This window comes from Vipera berus (assembly GCF_964194415.1).
Source record: "Vipera berus genome assembly, chromosome: Z".
In the NCBI taxonomy this organism is placed as follows: Eukaryota; Metazoa; Chordata; class Lepidosauria; order Squamata; family Viperidae; genus Vipera; species Vipera berus.
In genome coordinates this window covers 65607690-65624110 of record NC_138205.1, presented here as the reverse complement: position 1 = coordinate 65624110, position 16421 = coordinate 65607690, and the positions used below count along the sequence as shown (strand labels likewise).

At 45.6% G+C, this 16421-nt stretch overlaps 1 protein-coding gene across 1 annotated transcript in view; it reads left to right on the top strand.

The window, feature by feature from the left end:
- The window catches only part of CNTNAP2 (contactin associated protein 2), a gene marked incomplete at its 5' end in the record, with an annotated part of 1513027 nt that overhangs the window by 995045 nt on the left and 501561 nt on the right, over positions 1-16421 (top strand). The window contains one exon of the mRNA XM_081344134.1: positions 9518-9637. Within this exon, the coding sequence (XP_081200260.1) occupies positions 9518-9637 (120 nt within the window). The remainder of the gene's footprint in view (positions 1-9517; positions 9638-16421) is intronic.

The following is a 16421-nucleotide window of genomic DNA, read 5'->3' as shown; positions in this document are numbered from 1 at the left end:
TCTATAACCCCCACTCCACTCCAAATGTTCACATTGGCCAATTACATTTCTTTGGTTTGTTATGAGAACAGCCCGCTTTTCTGTCACACTTGTTTTTGTCACCTTGGCTCTCACAATCCATAGATGGCTTCTTAAAACTCCAGTTTCTTTCCCCAACATCCCCTCCCTCCTGTTTCTATGGCAAGTTTATTAGCAACAGGTTTAGGTTTAGGTTTAGGTTTATTCGATTTCTATACCGCCCTTCTCCCGAGGGACTCAGGGCGGTTAACAGGGCATATATAAATAAATAACAGTACAAAAATTAAAAAAGATTAAACCAATGCCCAATTAAAATACAATAACAATAAAATAATAAAAAACCCGTTAAAAAGACCCTCCCCATCAGGCCAGACCAGCTAGTTCAAAGAAGTGGGTCTTCAGCCCGCGGCGGAAGGACAGGAGGTCCAGTGCCATCTGGAGCTCAACCAGCAGTTGGTTCCATAGTGCCGGAGCACCCACAGAGAAGGCCCTCCCCCTGGGGGCCACCAGTCGACATTCCCTGACCGGAGGCACCCTGAGGAGACCCTCTCTGTGGGCACGCACAGGACGGAGGGGAGTTGACGCCAGCAGCAGGTGGTCCCCGAGGTATCCCGGACCCATGCCATGTAAGGACTTGAAGATCATAACCAAAACCTTGAACCTCACCCGGAAGACAACTGGTAACCAATGCATCTCGCGGAGCAAAGGTGTAACATGGGAGTACCGGGAAACTCCCAAGACAACTCTCGCGGCTGCATTCTGTACCAGTTGGAGCCTCCGAGTGGTCTTCAAGGGAAGCCCCATGTAGAGAGCATTGCAGTAGTCCAGGCGAGAGGTCACGAGCACATGAGTGACCGTACACAGGGCATCCCGGTCCAGATAGGGCCGTAACTGGCGCACCAGGCGAACCTGGGCGAAAGCCCCCCTAGTCACGGCCACTATATGATCTTCCAGAGTGAGTCGTGAATCTAGGAGGACTCCCAAGTTGCGAGCCCTATCCACGGGGGGTAAAGACTCACCCCCCATAAGAAGAGATGGAATAATTTGAATGAACAGAGGTTAGCAAGCATCTTAGCAATTCAATCTTGACAATCTGTGCCACTCAAACATTTCATTACTTGACCTTGGTCTCTAATGTCTTGCTGGCAACAGAAGTCTCTCTTACATTCTAGAGCTTTCCTCCCCCCTTAGGAATTTGCCCACTCCCCTACCTTGCTGTTTGGCAAACTGAGCAACAGCAAGTGCAATAAGGAGTTGACTCAGGTTTGACATGCACACCCTCCAGAAGAAAGATAGTTCTGAAAAATAAAACACAACAAGGCAGACACAGTCAACTTCCACAATGAATGAATGAACCTTTATTATCAAAATACAACATGTGTACAGTGAGATTGGCTAAGCCTCCCTTCGTGCCCCCCCCACAACTCACAGTGACAATAAACCCACCATCTTGTTACACCATGTGAGCTAATTGCACAACACACCAGCCTCGCAAGTCAATCTTACATTTCCCATTCAGGAGCCTGACAGCCCATGGATAGAAGCTGTTCTTCAGCCTGTTGGTATGGCTGGCTATACTTCTGTATCTCCTACCTGACGGTAGGAGAATAAAGAGATACCAACCAGGGTGTGAGTCGTCCCTGAGAATTTTCCTCACTCTTCCAAAGCAGCGAGTCCTGGCAATGTCATCCAGTGGTATCAGGGGACAGCCCACAATGTTTTGTGCTGTGCTCACTACCCTCTGTAATATCTTCCTATCCGCAGCTGTCAGGCCAGCATACCAAACCACAATACAGTGCGAGAGGATGTTCTCTATAGTAGACTGGTAAAAGAAGGTCATTAGTTGTTGTTCTACCCTGTTCTTCCACAAGACCCTGAGGAAGTGGAGTCTTTGTTGGGCCTTTCTGGCCACCTGGGTTGTATTGACTTTCCAGGTAAGATCTTCACAGAGGTAGACTGCCAGGAATTTAAAGGAGCTCTCCACACAGCGCCCCCCAATGTAAAGTGGGGTAGGTTTCTCTCTTTTCCTCCTGAAGTCTAGCACCATCTCCTTTGTCTTGCCGATGATCAGGTGCAAGTTGTTCTCTAAACATCATAAGGACAGTTTTTGTACCTCCCCCTGTATGCTGTTTCATCTCCACCTATAATAAGACCCACTATAGTGGTATCATCTGCAAACTTAATGATTGTGGTGGATGGGTTGGATGATACACAATCGTATGTGTACAGTGAGTACAGGTAGGGGCTAAGCACGCAGCCCTATGCAAACCTTCAAGGGGGTGGATGAAACAGACGCGACCCTCACTGTTTGTGGCTGGTCCCTCAGAAAGTCTTTAATCCAATCACAGATGGAGGGGGGGGAAATTCAAGTCAAGTCAACCTCCTTCAGGTGATCATGCAGGACCTCATTTATCAGTTGCATGAACATGGTAGAGGCCCCTTGCAGCCCAAAGGACATTACTCAAAACCGATAGCAGCCTAGGGGGCAATTAAATATCATTTTCCACTCATTGCCCTCCTTAATCCTCACTTAGTAGTCCTCCTTCTGCAGGTACAGCTTTGTGAAGTTTTTTTCCTTTGCTAAATAGCCTAGCACAGGGGTGTCAAACTCAATTTCATTGAGGTCTGCATCAGCATTGCAGTTGCCCTTGGGGGGCTGGGTGGGTGTGGCCAGGGTGGGTGTGGCCTACTGGGTGGGCATGGCTGTAGTTCGTGTGGCCTACTGGGTGGGCATGGCCAGCTCTACATTGTTCATGTCAAGGGTGCCTATGGGGGCCTGGGCAGGAGTGGGACAGATCTGAGGGTCTCTGGCAGAAGGAGATGGGACCGGGGCACATGCCAAGGCATAGTCCACTGGAGGAGCCTCACTGTTGCTCTCAGGCCATGTGTGTGTGGGGGGGGGGCTGGACAGTGGTGCAGAGGTCAAATGCCCTGCCCAGCCCTCAAGCACCCGCGGCACTAAGCCCAGCCCCACTTCCCCAAGGGGGTGCCCAGCTGCTGTGCCTGTTCTCCTTAGCCAGGTTGCTCATGATGGGTACGAGGGCAAAGTCAAAAGGGAGGCCCATTCCCTCTCCATGTGAGGAGACCTGGCTTTGTATCCAAAGCTTCCTTAGCAATAGGATGGGAGACCCCCCAGGATAGGCCAGGAGGAGGGGGCAAGGGGATGGTGAAAGGGCAGCAGGGCAGGACTAAGGCACAACTTACCTCATATGTTGTATGTAGTATGTTTGGGGGGGTGTCATGTATGTGTCTCACTTTGAGAGTGGGCAACTAAATTTCATTTTTGATGTGCGCCATTGTGCCCACAGTAAAAAATGACAATAAAGATTATCTTATCTTATCCTTCTTTTCTTTGAATAACACTGGGGTTGCCATCCTCAGTTTTGCTGTCTGAATGAACCCCCTCACCAGGTTCTTATCTATAAATGCTTGGAGTTCATCCATCTCTCTGTGGGTCATAGTGTACAATTTTGGCTCCCAGTATGATCTCTATTAAGGGACATGGTGGTTCAGTGGGTTAGGACACTGAGCTTGTCGATCAGAAGGTCGGCAGTTTGGCGGGTCGAATCCTGAGCGCTGTGTAACAGAGTGAGCGCCTGTTACTCGTCCCAGCTTCTGCCAAAATATCAGTTCGAAAGCACATAAAAAATGCAAGTAGAAAAATAGGGACTACTATGGTGGGAAGGTAACAGCGTTCTGTGCGCCTTTGATGTCTAGTCATGCCGGCCACATGACCACGGAGACGTCCTCGGACAAGCGCTGGCTCTTCGGCTTTGAAACGGAGATGAGCACCGGCCCCTAGAGTCGGAAACAACTAGCACGCATGTGCGGGGGAACCTTTACCTTTACCTATGATCTCTATTGCACAGTCAGTTGGTCAGTGAGGTGGGAGCACATCTGATTTCTTTTTGCTAAAAACCTCAGCTAGGTCATGATATTCTGCTGAAATCAGCAGCTCTAATCCACTGTCTCTTCTTAGTGTATTTGCAGTCTCCACTTTCACTTTTCTAATCACAGGTACATAGGTGGCCCATTGCACTTTTCCTGGCTCTTGCTGACTAGCAGATCTCCTCCACATCTGCCACTTTTTTCTATCCCACCTGAGAGAGGGGTTCCACTTTTCCCCCCATTATCATAGGATCAATCATGTTGGGGACTACAATAAACCTAAAAGTCACTACATGAGTTGCCGCTTTGAGCCAAACCAGCTTGGCCAGGCAGGTGGCTGGCAAACCCCCTGTTATTGATCCATCTAACTAGGAAAAATGCCATGGGTCATCTCAGTTTTCTCAGTCTCAGTCCCAACCTCTCCACCACCTAGGTGCTGACTGTGCACTGGGTGCAACCCAAGTCTAGTAATGTTATGATGATCCCTCTTGTCCCCTTGGAAACATCACAATCTCCACCCTGGCCATCATGGAGATGATGGTGCCATTTTACCATTAGGTCATCTTCTCCCTCACTGTTGCTCTCATAGAAGACTGGACCTGTTTGGGCATTGCTTGGGGTTCCCTCCTTCTCGCTGAATGGAGGACAGAACTCAAATACTGTAGCTCCTTGCGCATCTTCTTGTTTGCTCTACTGGGACTATTTGGGCTGATTGGCAGGGAGAGGAACAGTTGCTGGTTGTGGTGCAAGGCAATCAGCTGGTCAGTGGCCCTCCTTACTACAGTAAAAGCAGAATTCTGAAGCTTGATGAGGTTTGTCTCCCCCAATCAAGGACATGTCCCCTTTCTCCCCAGGATCTCAGCATCTCTTGGGTGCTCTGTGGGGTTGGCTTTCCTGCATGGTGACCTCTTGGAACTCCATCAGGTCAATCTCCACTGGCTACTTGGAACCACACTTGCAGGTTCACAGCACCCCTTGGGATATGCAGTGCTGGTACACTTCTCAGTCTAGTCCCCTTTCATAAGTAGGAGACCAGCACATACTTGGGCCAGTCAGGAAGGTGGCTGGCTAGTCTGCAGAAATCCTGGGTGTACTCCATCACTGGCCATTTCCCCTGCTTAAGGGTTCAAATGCAGAACTCAGCTCACCAGACTGCATCATCTAGATACATTCCCCATTAGCATTCCATGTGATGCCACATTTGGGCTAAGAAGTGAGCCAGTTTGGCCAAATCCTCATCAAACCAGATCATAGGAGGGAGGGCAGTGGTTGCTTGTCTCTCCCAAAGATGTTCCCAGGCAGTAGGACTACTGCCACCACCAGGATGGGAAGCAGAGGGACTCCAACCCCTGTTGAGCCACCAGGATCGCATGCTGCCCTGCTGGGAGAGGGGTGGTGAAATCCGCTGCTGCTGTTTCTTTCAGGGGAGATCCAATCATCCTAGTACATGTTGGCACCATGGGCTACAGGAGGGGAGGAAATGGGGTGGTTAGCAGCTTCATTCCCCCTGTCCCGTCTACTGGATCCTTGGCCCCCAGTGGCACCACTCCCTTGATTGCCAGGTTTTCGAACTTTTCTCCCAGCTGCTCATCAATGGGCTGCAGGCAGAGGCAAGGAGCTTCCATTCAGTTGACTCATCCCACTCAACTGGTTGCCTCACCTTTCATCTGCAGTACTCCTGACAGCATTGTTATAGGCAAATTCAGCAAATGATAGGAGGTCAGTCCAGCTATCTTATTGGTAATTAATAAAGCATCTTAGGTATTGTTCTAGAACTGAGTTCATTTGTTCTGTCCCACTATTCATTTGAGGATAGTGACTAGAATTCAGGGCATGATCTGTCACCAAAAGGTCCAGGGATGCCCTCCAGAACTTTGAAGTGAATTGGACTCCTCTGTCAGAGATTATGCAACATGGTGCCCCATGTAAGTGATAGATGTGATGATGGAATAATTTTGCTAGGGCTTTGGCAGTGGGTATCTTCTGGCATGGGATAAAGTTACTACCCAAATGACTGTTTTTCCTGCACTTTACGGCAGTTCTACAATAAAGTCCATGGAAATCTCTCTCCAGAGGGTTGAAGGCTCCACCAGAGGCTGCAGGAGGCTGGAAGTTTTCCTCTGCCTCCGCTTGGCTGCTGCGCAGGTGGAGCAGTTAGACACATAGCTCTCAATGTCTTTTTTAAGGGACAGCCACCAAAGCTATCTTTTTAAGAGTTGTAGGGTCTTCATGAATCCAAAATGTCATGTTTTGAATCATGGCAGGTTTGCATAATTTTCAGTCTCTGGCTGGGTGGTATAATTTTCCTCTCACCCAGGCTAGCCCTTCTTACATTGAGCAGATATTCTTGTGGCTGAGGAACCACTTGTCTTTCTCTAGGGCTTGTTTGAAGGACAAGACAGTGGTATTATCTGGAGTCAGCTCCTGGAAACTTCCCAGTCCTGAGCTGGCCAATGTGGGATTCAATTTCATAACATGAAACCAAAGGCCACCCAGGTTGTAAGTGGTATATGAGAGTCTAATGAGGTATACATTCTTTCAGAGTGGCAAGCTATTAGATGCCAGAATAAGGAAGAGTTCTTTTGCTTTGCTGCCTCAATAAGCTGTTCCCATGAAGACCTTGTAGTCTGTGTCTTCCTGAGTGTGATCAATTGCTTAAATTGTTTTTGAGTGTGAGTAGATATTTAAGAGTTGTTTTATGGCCATTTCCAGTCTCACTTTTGTAGACCTTATATGCCAAGGCAAGAGCTTTCTTGGCTTCTATACAATCTTTATCAAACCATAGTTTGGAGGCAATGCAGGGCCTATTAGCTGTGAAGTTTTGGTTATATCCTAGTAGTGGAATTTTGAATAGGGTTGGCTGATATAAAGGCTGCACAGATTTTTTGAAAGTTATCCTCTGATAGCGCTCTCCTCACCTTCTGGTCAAGATGTTGGGTTCATTTGACTCGACATCTTGTTAGGCCTGCTGTAGAAATTGCAGGAATAAAATGATCCCCAGAGGGCATCTGCCAGATAAAGGGCTTAATGTCTATACACAGTGGTAGATTATCACTTTCTAGGTAAGGTAGGACTTCAAAATTTTCTATATAATGTTGTAAGTCCATAGAATTTAGGATATAATCAGTGGTGCTTGTTTTGGTCCCTTCCATAAATATAAACTTGCCAGGATAGTTGCCAGCCCATGAGCCATTGGATATGAAAAAGTTAAATTTATTTGCCATCTTTGCAAGACAGGTCAGCATAATTAGCTCTATTGTCTTTAGGTCATGTGAGGGAGGTGCTGGTTTGTATGGGAACCTCTAATGGTGGATATTGATGGTATTTCATAAATAATGTATAATTATCTGGTCCCAATCTACCATTGGATTCTCCCCTAGTAGGACCCTGTCATTTGGGTATTCCAACTCTAGCCATACAGATGTGGTTTCAGCTTTTCTTAGCAATGGAGAGAGATAAACATTAATTATTAAAAGCAGACCAAGTCCAACTTGCAAAGAAAAGCCATAGCCATATGTTTTAAAGGGGTAATAAGTGTGGGCTTTGCTCTCATGTTGGTAGAAATAAATATACCCAGCTGTCCTTTCAGTCTCCCTGGGCCTCTGCTTGTCCTTGCTTCTAGCTTATATGAATGATAGCCATTAAGCAGGAAATCATCAACAGTCCAAGTCTCTTGCACCAAAATGATATCCTTATCTATCAAAGGTTCAGAGTAATTAAGGTGTCTAAATTGATACCACCTAGCTACATTCCATGACATAATGTTTAAAGTATTTTTCTTGTGCTGGCCTTCATATAATCAATTCATGTTCTCAGTAGGGGCAGTTGGAAGATAATTATGATGGGTGATGTTGTCACCAAAAGCTAAATACTGTTTGTTATTAGATGAATTTAAACAAGAGTTAGGCAAGTTTTGCAAGACTATTGAGACATCATCTGCAAAGCAAAGGTAGCCCGAACATTGTGTGGGGCACTGGGGCATGCCTCTGTCTCTGCCTCTGATTGTCATCTGATAGCTGGATCAGAGAGTTTCACCTTTAGCAATTATCTCAGCAGAATCCCCACCTAGAATCCATGAAGATTTATGGCCATTTTGGGGGGGGGGATGCAGTTGGGGGTTCATCTTGTGAGGAGATGTTAAGGACACTTCTTACTCAAGTGAAGTGGAAGATGGATTGTATCCTTAGAGTCTGCATGCTTAGAGGGGCTGTGCCCCTGCTCCATCCTGCAGTGCCTCTGGGGCTTCTTGAGCCAGGAGCTCCTCCAGTTTCTTCTCCTCCTCTGATTCCTTGCCTGCTGCCAACATCTTGGGTCTTTGGCCTGCCGGTGGGTCCAGGTAAGCACTATGAGAACTGACTTAGTGTCAACTCTCCCATTTGGCACATTCAACCAAAGAAACTCTCAGCTCTTGTAAATTACCAAGAGTATAGCTTTATTGAAAGATCCATCTAGGTAGAGTAGAAGCAAAGATAATTCTGGATTTTTTTCCTGTGAAAGCCCCATAAATAAAACCCCTATTCCTGCTCCAGGCCACTCACAGTTTATAATTCATCAATTGGATTCAGTTCTTTTGTTTTGGGAAAAGACTGTGCTACTCAAACATTTCATAACTTGTCCTTGATGTCTAACATCTCACTGGCAACAAAGGCACTCTTGCATTCCAGAGCTTTCCTTCCCCCTCTTAGGAATTTGACAGCTGGTTTGTTTCTGGGTGCAAATCAAGGTTTTGGTTATGACCTATAAAGCCCTCCATGGTATGGGTCAGGATTACTTGATGGACCATCCCATCCTGCTAATACAAGCCTAAACTCCATAGCAGAGAAAGGAGGCCTGCTGTGGAGCCTTTCAGTCAAGAAAACCTGGCTGGTGGGAGGATCCAAGAGAAGAGCCTTTGCTGTTGTAACACCTACCCTATGGTACATCCTGCCCTCTGGGGTAAGGCTTGCCCCCCTATTCTTCTACAAGGTTCTGGAGTCCTGACTCTGCTGTTGGCCTGGGGACCCAACAGGGAAGTACTGCACTAGAACTGGCTATTGGATTGGGGTTGACTCTTCCTCCCAGCTGCACTTCCTGCTCCACCTCCATCCATATTATGGTACTTTCCTTGTTTATTTTTATTATTTTATTGCCTTGATATTGTTATGCTTATTTATTATGTTTACATTTTTCCCCACTTTACTATTGTAAATCATTCAGAGTAGACCCTGGCAAGATTGGGCGGGCAAATAAATTTATTAATAAGTACAGAAAAAATGAAAGAAACAAATGAATAATTATTGCAGTTATGAAACAAGCATGCAGTTATAAGTACCTGAACAAATAGTATTTCCTTTTCTCCTGAATTAGCTCCATATCTCCAGCTCTATTCTATTCTACATTCTACATCTTCTGATCCCATCAAACAATCTCTATTTAGCAACTGAAGCAATATTCTTGTTTAGGTGCTGCTTAACAGGAAACGTCTGGTGTCAATTTTCCAGTGCAAGTAATGGAGTTTTACAATGCTTCTTTCACAACTTTTCTTACAGTGCTATGACTTTTTCTGAAAATGTAGTTTTCCCGAATCTCTGAGCAGGTTACTTACTTGAATTACTGGTTTTGTTTGTTTCAGCTCATTATGAACTCTCCTGTGAAGCCTATAAACATTTGGGTAAAACAACAGGTTCTTACTGGATAGATCCAGATGGCAGTGGTGCACTGGGACCTTTGAAAGTTTACTGTGATATGACAGGTAACTGTACTTTGTAATGGAACTTTTTCCTTATGTTTTTAACAGGTCAAATCCTTTGTTTCACATTATAAATGTAATACTGAATATAAAATACTAGTCACTATTCTTCTTCATACAATTATTATGAGAGCAAAAAAAATGACCATCTTAAGTAATGTTTCCTGAAGAGAAACAATCCAGGATTTTTCTGTTAGAATAAATGCTATATATTTCATCTCTCACAGCAGAATCAGATCTGTGGCCAAGAATCAGATCTGTGGCCAACCCCAAGCCAAGCATCTGTAGATAGAGAAAATAAATCAGAAGTTCTTCCTTTGGCTGGATCAAATATTAACAAGGATGAGCAAGACTTCAAATCACATGATATCACAATGCTTGTTACTGTCTAATGCATATAAAATGTCTCAAAGGGGCTTTGCTTTTGGCTCTGCCAAGTACTGTATTGTCTATTGATCAGGACTAAAGTGTTTTATTTATTATTTTATTTTGTATCCTTGCTTCACTTAATCAACCACATATAGAAGGAGAAAATTCTTCTTTTCTGTTCCTCATATTGTCTGTAATTGGCATCTTGGGTGAAATTTATTCCTTTAAGTCCTAAATTTTATATTTGTGCAATACAGAAGAATTGTCTCAAAGGTCTATCCTATTAAACTTAGTAGGACTTGCTCATTAATAACTAAGGCATGGAAATTCATTCAAACCTGATCTGAAACATAATTATTTACACTGATCTGATTTTTGCAACTCCTCATACAAAGTCCAATAATGCCTCACCATGATGGTAGTGGTAGGAGATGACTATTAAATATCTCATGATCTGCAAAAATCACAAATAAAGAAATCCTAGACACCAAAAATGTCAGTTGAAGCTAGGATTGCCAAACAAAGGCTGTGGTACTTTGTCTTAAAAATCTCTGAAGGGTTGTCACATTGTAGGAGGTTCATATCCACTTGCTCCAGTGGATAAGCCTAGAATGGGATGAAACATCAAAGATGTAGATACAGATTAGACATTAAGAATATGGTCTTGACAGTAAGAGCTGTCAATCAGTGGAATAGGATACTGCATGGAGTAGTTTCTTCTCCTTCACTGGGGGTTTTCAAGCAGAGTCTGGATAGTCATATATTGAGATGGTATAGTAAATCCTGCAGTTTGCCAAGGGTTGAACTTGATTACCTCTTAGTTCCCTTCCAATTTTATGTAGACAACTGCTTTCTTTTAAGCAGCAATGGCTGAGTTACTTGATAAGAATGCAGTCTGTTAAATGAGGTGAGATGTTTTCGCTAAAAATATTAACAGCTGAAAATCCGACTTCAAAGGTGCTGTGTATGAAGTGAATTAATAAATAAGAAATTTGTGGTTTTGAGGGCTTTCCTTAGCACTGTGGCTTAGACTACAGGAAAGAAAGAGAGGGATGGAGGGGACAGAGAGAGAGAAGGAGGAGGAGGAGGAGGAGGAGGAGGAGATGGTGGAGGAGGAGGAGAAGGAGGATTAATTATAAAACAATATTATAATTTGAATTCCTTGAAGGGTGACTTTTTATTCAAAGCTAAGAAACCTAACTGATAATTATCATGCTTCACTTGGATGGCTTCAATTTGGCTGAAGCTTTCCAAAAAGTTAACATGACATGGCTTGTAACAAATGATTATTATAACATCAGAAGCATAACTATTTATAAAAATGATTATCTTCTGAGCATAAAATTGTTGTCCCCAATATTATTTTCTTGCTTTAAGTTTGGTGCTTTTATCTCTACCAATCTGATAATTTTGTGGAAATCTGCTGCTATATACTCTATTAGTAAGTATAAATTACTTATAATAATTTTCAGATTCCTGCTTTGGGAAATTTTAGCTTCCAATGTATGTGCCCTGATAATATCATGAGATATACGAAGTGAATTTTCTGTTATGGTCTGTTAAGGGAATAGATAGAAGAAATAGCAAAAACATGGCTGGACAAAAAAGTGATAGGAGTAGGAGCAAATTTTGACTTCCTGATGGCTTCCCCTTGTAGGAAGCTTGCAGGGAATATTTGAAAGGACATGATTGCAGCTGACTACAGCAGTGAAATGGAGCAGCAGCATAACAGCACTGAAATGGCCACAACTTTGTCAAATTTCAATCCCACAAGAATAATGGGTCTGAGATTTTGGACAATTCTGTAAATTAGCCCATTTGAAGTACATTGATTCAAAAACTGTGATACACCATTTGGTTCAACTGACAGTTACACATAATTAAACGTACACAATAATTTTAGTAGTTTATACATATTTGAATGAAAAAGCATTGGAAAGTTCTTGGGTTACATTTTAGACTAGAATAAGGCAATAACCTCTGGGTTTCATCAGGATTCTATATGTATTCTCCAGGAAGTAAAATAATGGAATTTTCTCTTTATTCTTCGCTAAAGGGCAAGAGTTTGGATTAGGTCTATAAACTATATGAAGTAAAGTAACATATCTATTTAATTTCTGAATTGAAGTTGCTATTACTGTTCTTTTTTCTACATTCATTTGAATTGGTATTCATTAGTAGAAGTCAGACTGATAGTCTACATTAAGACTTTATTTATTATAAAGTTTTCACTTTCATTTTATAGCTAGCTTTTTGAAACAAAACAGCCTGTTTTATGGACTTATTTAGGCCTGAAAGTGTTTCGGTGTGTAATAAATGCATGTGGAGATTGTATTAGGCATTTATTTTCAATTTTGTTGTTATAAAGATTTTTCCCTTCATCTCTTTTTTTAAAATAGATTATTCCTCATTGGTTTATGGATGGTAATATACAAAATTTCTTTACATGAAAAGATGTACATGTCACAGTATGACTAGTAGAAAGTATTCCCTCTGACTGGTTCTCCTGAATTACAAGCTGTCTCTTTACTTACTCTTCTTCAAGGCTCTGTTGCCCTTATGAAGTAAACATTTTAAACAATAACTCCTGGACATGTCACATCAAACCTGGTTACTTCTTGTCCTAGTGGACAATCGTTTGACTATGAGCCATCAATGTGCAGCAGCAGCCTAAAAAGCTAATGCAATACTGAGTTGCATATACAGAGGCATAGAATCAAGATCACGTGAAATATTAGTACCGCTTTATAAAACCCTAGTGAGACAACATCTGGAATATTGCAACTAATTTTGGTCACTATACTACAAAAAAGATGTTGAGACCTTGGAAAAAGTTGAGAGGAGAGCAGCTAAGATGATCCAAGGCCAGGAGATTAAAATATATGAAAAATAATTGTAGGACTTGGATTTGGCTAGTCTAAAAAAAAGAAGAAATAGGATGACACGATAGCAGTATTCCAGTATTTGAGAGGCTGCCACAAAGAAGAGGGGGTCAAATTATTGTGCAAAGCACTAGGGCAGGGGTCGGCAACCTGAAACAGTGAAAGAGCCACTCGGAACCGGTTCCCTCACAAAAGAAAAAAGTTTGAGCTGCAAAATGCGCGTGCGCATGCACGCATGCGCATAACAACAGGCTCTATTGAGGAGTGGAGCCTAAGGCAAGACATGCACTGGATCTGCCCCCAACCACCCATCCAGCTCTCTGCAGTTCAACATGAGGGTTGCTTCCAGCTTAGCATCTTCTGTGACTTCACACGCACAACCACTTGCTCTTTCACACCCTGCCACCCCCCAGCAAATGGGGCAACCAAGGTGGTAATCTCCCTGGCATTCTGGTGCTCGCCTGCCTCCCCTCCCTCGCCTGCAAACTCCTGCCGCCACTGCCTCTCTGCCAGGCAACACCCGCCAGCTCCCAGACGCCTTGTGAGTTTCCCTCCAGACTTGGTCAGCTCAGGAACAGCAAAACCCGCCGCCCCCCCCCCTGGTCCCCTTTTCGCTACTATCCTACTGGCCATCACTTTGGCACATGCCCAGCTCACCAGGCTCCCTTTTCCACAGCACTCCCTTTGTTCCCTGCTGAACTTCCAACTTCCAACTCCCACCCACGCCCGGCTCTTGAGGCACCGCTCACAGAAGAGCAGCTGCCCGGCACCTCTTGCCACATGGTGCCTCCTGCAGACAGCCCCCTCCTCTTTCCTCCAGCCAGGCAGAGCAGTTTCCCAGGATCACCACCTTTTGGTAGTGCACAAACGGCATTGCCCAGCAGCGGCTCCAAGGCCAACCGAGCACAGGGGGAGAAGGGTAGTAGTGGTGGAAGGGAAGTAAAGGGTGGGTTACTGCAAGGCAGGTGGGCTGAGCAAGAAAGAGCCCACCTGGGGACACCGCAACTACAAATGGAGCGCGTGGGTTCCAAGCATACAACTGACTGTAAGCGCATGCCCTGGGTGCCCTTTATTTTGCTTCTCGGGAGGAGGAAAAGGCATCAGAGGTGCTTTTGCTAAGCTCAGCTCCTCATGTGGCTTTGATTATGGTACCACACACACGTGTCCTGCTTTGGAGTGAACATTGCCGAACGTATGTGAAATTTAATTCCCAAATAAAAACAAATCTCTGAAGTAATGAAAGTCCCTCTCTAGGAAGAATCGGAGTGCGAAGAGTTTTTCTTCACAGCTCAAACCTCCTTCTGCTGCGAGCAGCATCCCTCACACCCGCTTGCTGAGTACTGCCTGCCCCGTCGCCATTTGTGTAGGGACCCGGAGGTGTCACCACCCTCGTATGGGGATCCGCCTGCCTCTGTGGCCCCATTCTCTCAGCTGCCTGGCCCAAACAAAGGGGGTGGTGGAGGCTTGCAGAGCTGCTGTCCTCAGCTGCTTTTCTTTCAGGCCATCCAGCCTCCGCCTCCACATTCTCTCAGCTGGCTGGCCTGAACGAAGGAGGTGGCGGAGGCTTGCAGAGCTGCTGCCTTTGGCTCCTCTTCATTCAGGCCAGCCAGCTGAGAAGGGGATGGCCAAAAGGCAGAGGCTGACAGGGGAAGCTTCTGAGACCCCCTGTGGGACACCCCCCGGGTTAGCAGAGGTGGCAGAGGAGCAGGACAAGGGGAGACCTACTGGGCAGGGAAGAGGCATGCCAAGGGCACCCCAAGACTGGCCACCCCCACCCGTGCAGCAGATAGAAAAAGGGCCCACTCATCCTGCCTCTGCCTCCCCCTTCTCTCTAGTTTTCTTCCTTTACCAACTAACTTTCCAAGCCAGTGCAATGAATCATCAAGTAATTTTTCCTCTGTTTTTCTGTATATTGTTTGGAATAAGAAAGACCATTTGGTTAAAGTATTTTTGACCTGAAAGAAAAGCAGCTGAAGGCAGCAGCTCTGCAAGCCTCTGCTGCCACCCTGAACAAAGAGGAGCTGAAGGCAGCAGTTCTGCAAGCCTCCACCGCCCTCTTCTCTCAGCTGCCTGGCCCAAACGAAGGGGGCGGCAGAGGTTTGCAGAGCTGCTGCCTTTGGCTCCTCTTCATTCAGGCCATCCAGCCTCCACCTCCCCCTTCTCTCATCTGCCTGGCCTGAATGAAGAGGAGCCGAAGGCAGCAGCTCTGCAAGCTTCCACCACCCACTTTGTTTGGGCCAGGCAGCTGAGAGAACGGGGCAGCAGAGGCTGGATGGCCCAAAAGAAAAGCAGTCGAGGGCAGCAGCTCTGCAAGCCTCTGCCGCCCCCACCAAATGAAGAGGAGCCAAAGGCAGCAGCTCTGCAAGCCTCTGCTGCCCCCTTCTCTCAGCTGCCTGGCCTGAACAAAGGGGGCGGCGGAGGCTTGCAGAGCTGCTGCCTTCGGCTCCTCTTTGTTCGGGCAAGCCATCTGAGAAAAGGGGATGGCCAAAAGGTGGAGGCCGACAGGGGAAGCTTCTGAGACCCCCCCTGGAACCCCCCCTGGGCTAGCAGAGGTGGCAGTGGAGCAGGGCAAGAGAAGACCTGCCAGGCAGGGAAGAGGCAGGCCTGGGGCACCCCAAGACTGGCCACCCCCACCCACGCAGCAGGTAGAAAAAGGGCCCACTCACCTGTCCAGTCCTCCCGTCTCTTCCTCTGCTTCCTCTGCTGCTGCCATGTGCAGTCCGAAGAAGCAAAGAGGTTTGTGGGCAGTCCCACAAATGGCTTGTGGGCAGTCCCACAAAGCAAAGAAGTTCAACCAATCAATTCAAACTTTGGGAGGGGTTTTTTGTGTGAACAGTTTGAATTGACTGATTGAACTTTTTCAGTCCCACTTTTTTTTCCCGGAACTGCACATGGCGGAGGAGGACTGTGAGCCACAGGAGATGGCTTAAAGAGTCGCATGCGGCTCCGGAGCTGCAAGTTGCCAACCCGTGCACTAGAGGGTCAGGACAAGAAACAATCCCTGGAAACTGATCAAAGAGAGAAGCAACCTGGATGTCAAAATCCATTGATATTTTATTTCTAACTATCTCCTCTAAGCTAAACCCAAATCTCACGTTCCCCTGGATTCTGCCATTCCCAAGGGAAAGAGGGAAAGGCATGGGGCTTTATGGCTTTCACCTCCTCCCTTAAATGTAACCTTTGTTTATTCCACCTGCCTGCTATGCATCACAATATAAACAATTGCTTTCTTACTAGGCATTCCCTCTCAATTTATGGGAAACTAGGAAAGGGGATGGTAAAGGCAGAAATACAATCCTCTGGGATCTGGTTTGTTTGTCCGAATGAAGTGTGAGGAGGCTGGAAATGATCCTGCTGCAATGGACTGTTATCTGTCCTTTCCCACAATGGGCTTACCACCTTGAGCTTGGCTGATCTGGAACTGACCGAATGAACTGTGGGGTGGGGTTTGCTTGGGGACACTTTAAAAATATCTATCAGTGAGGGAATTCCTCAGATCCTGTCTATTATGCCTGCTATCTCCAATTTCTTACTAA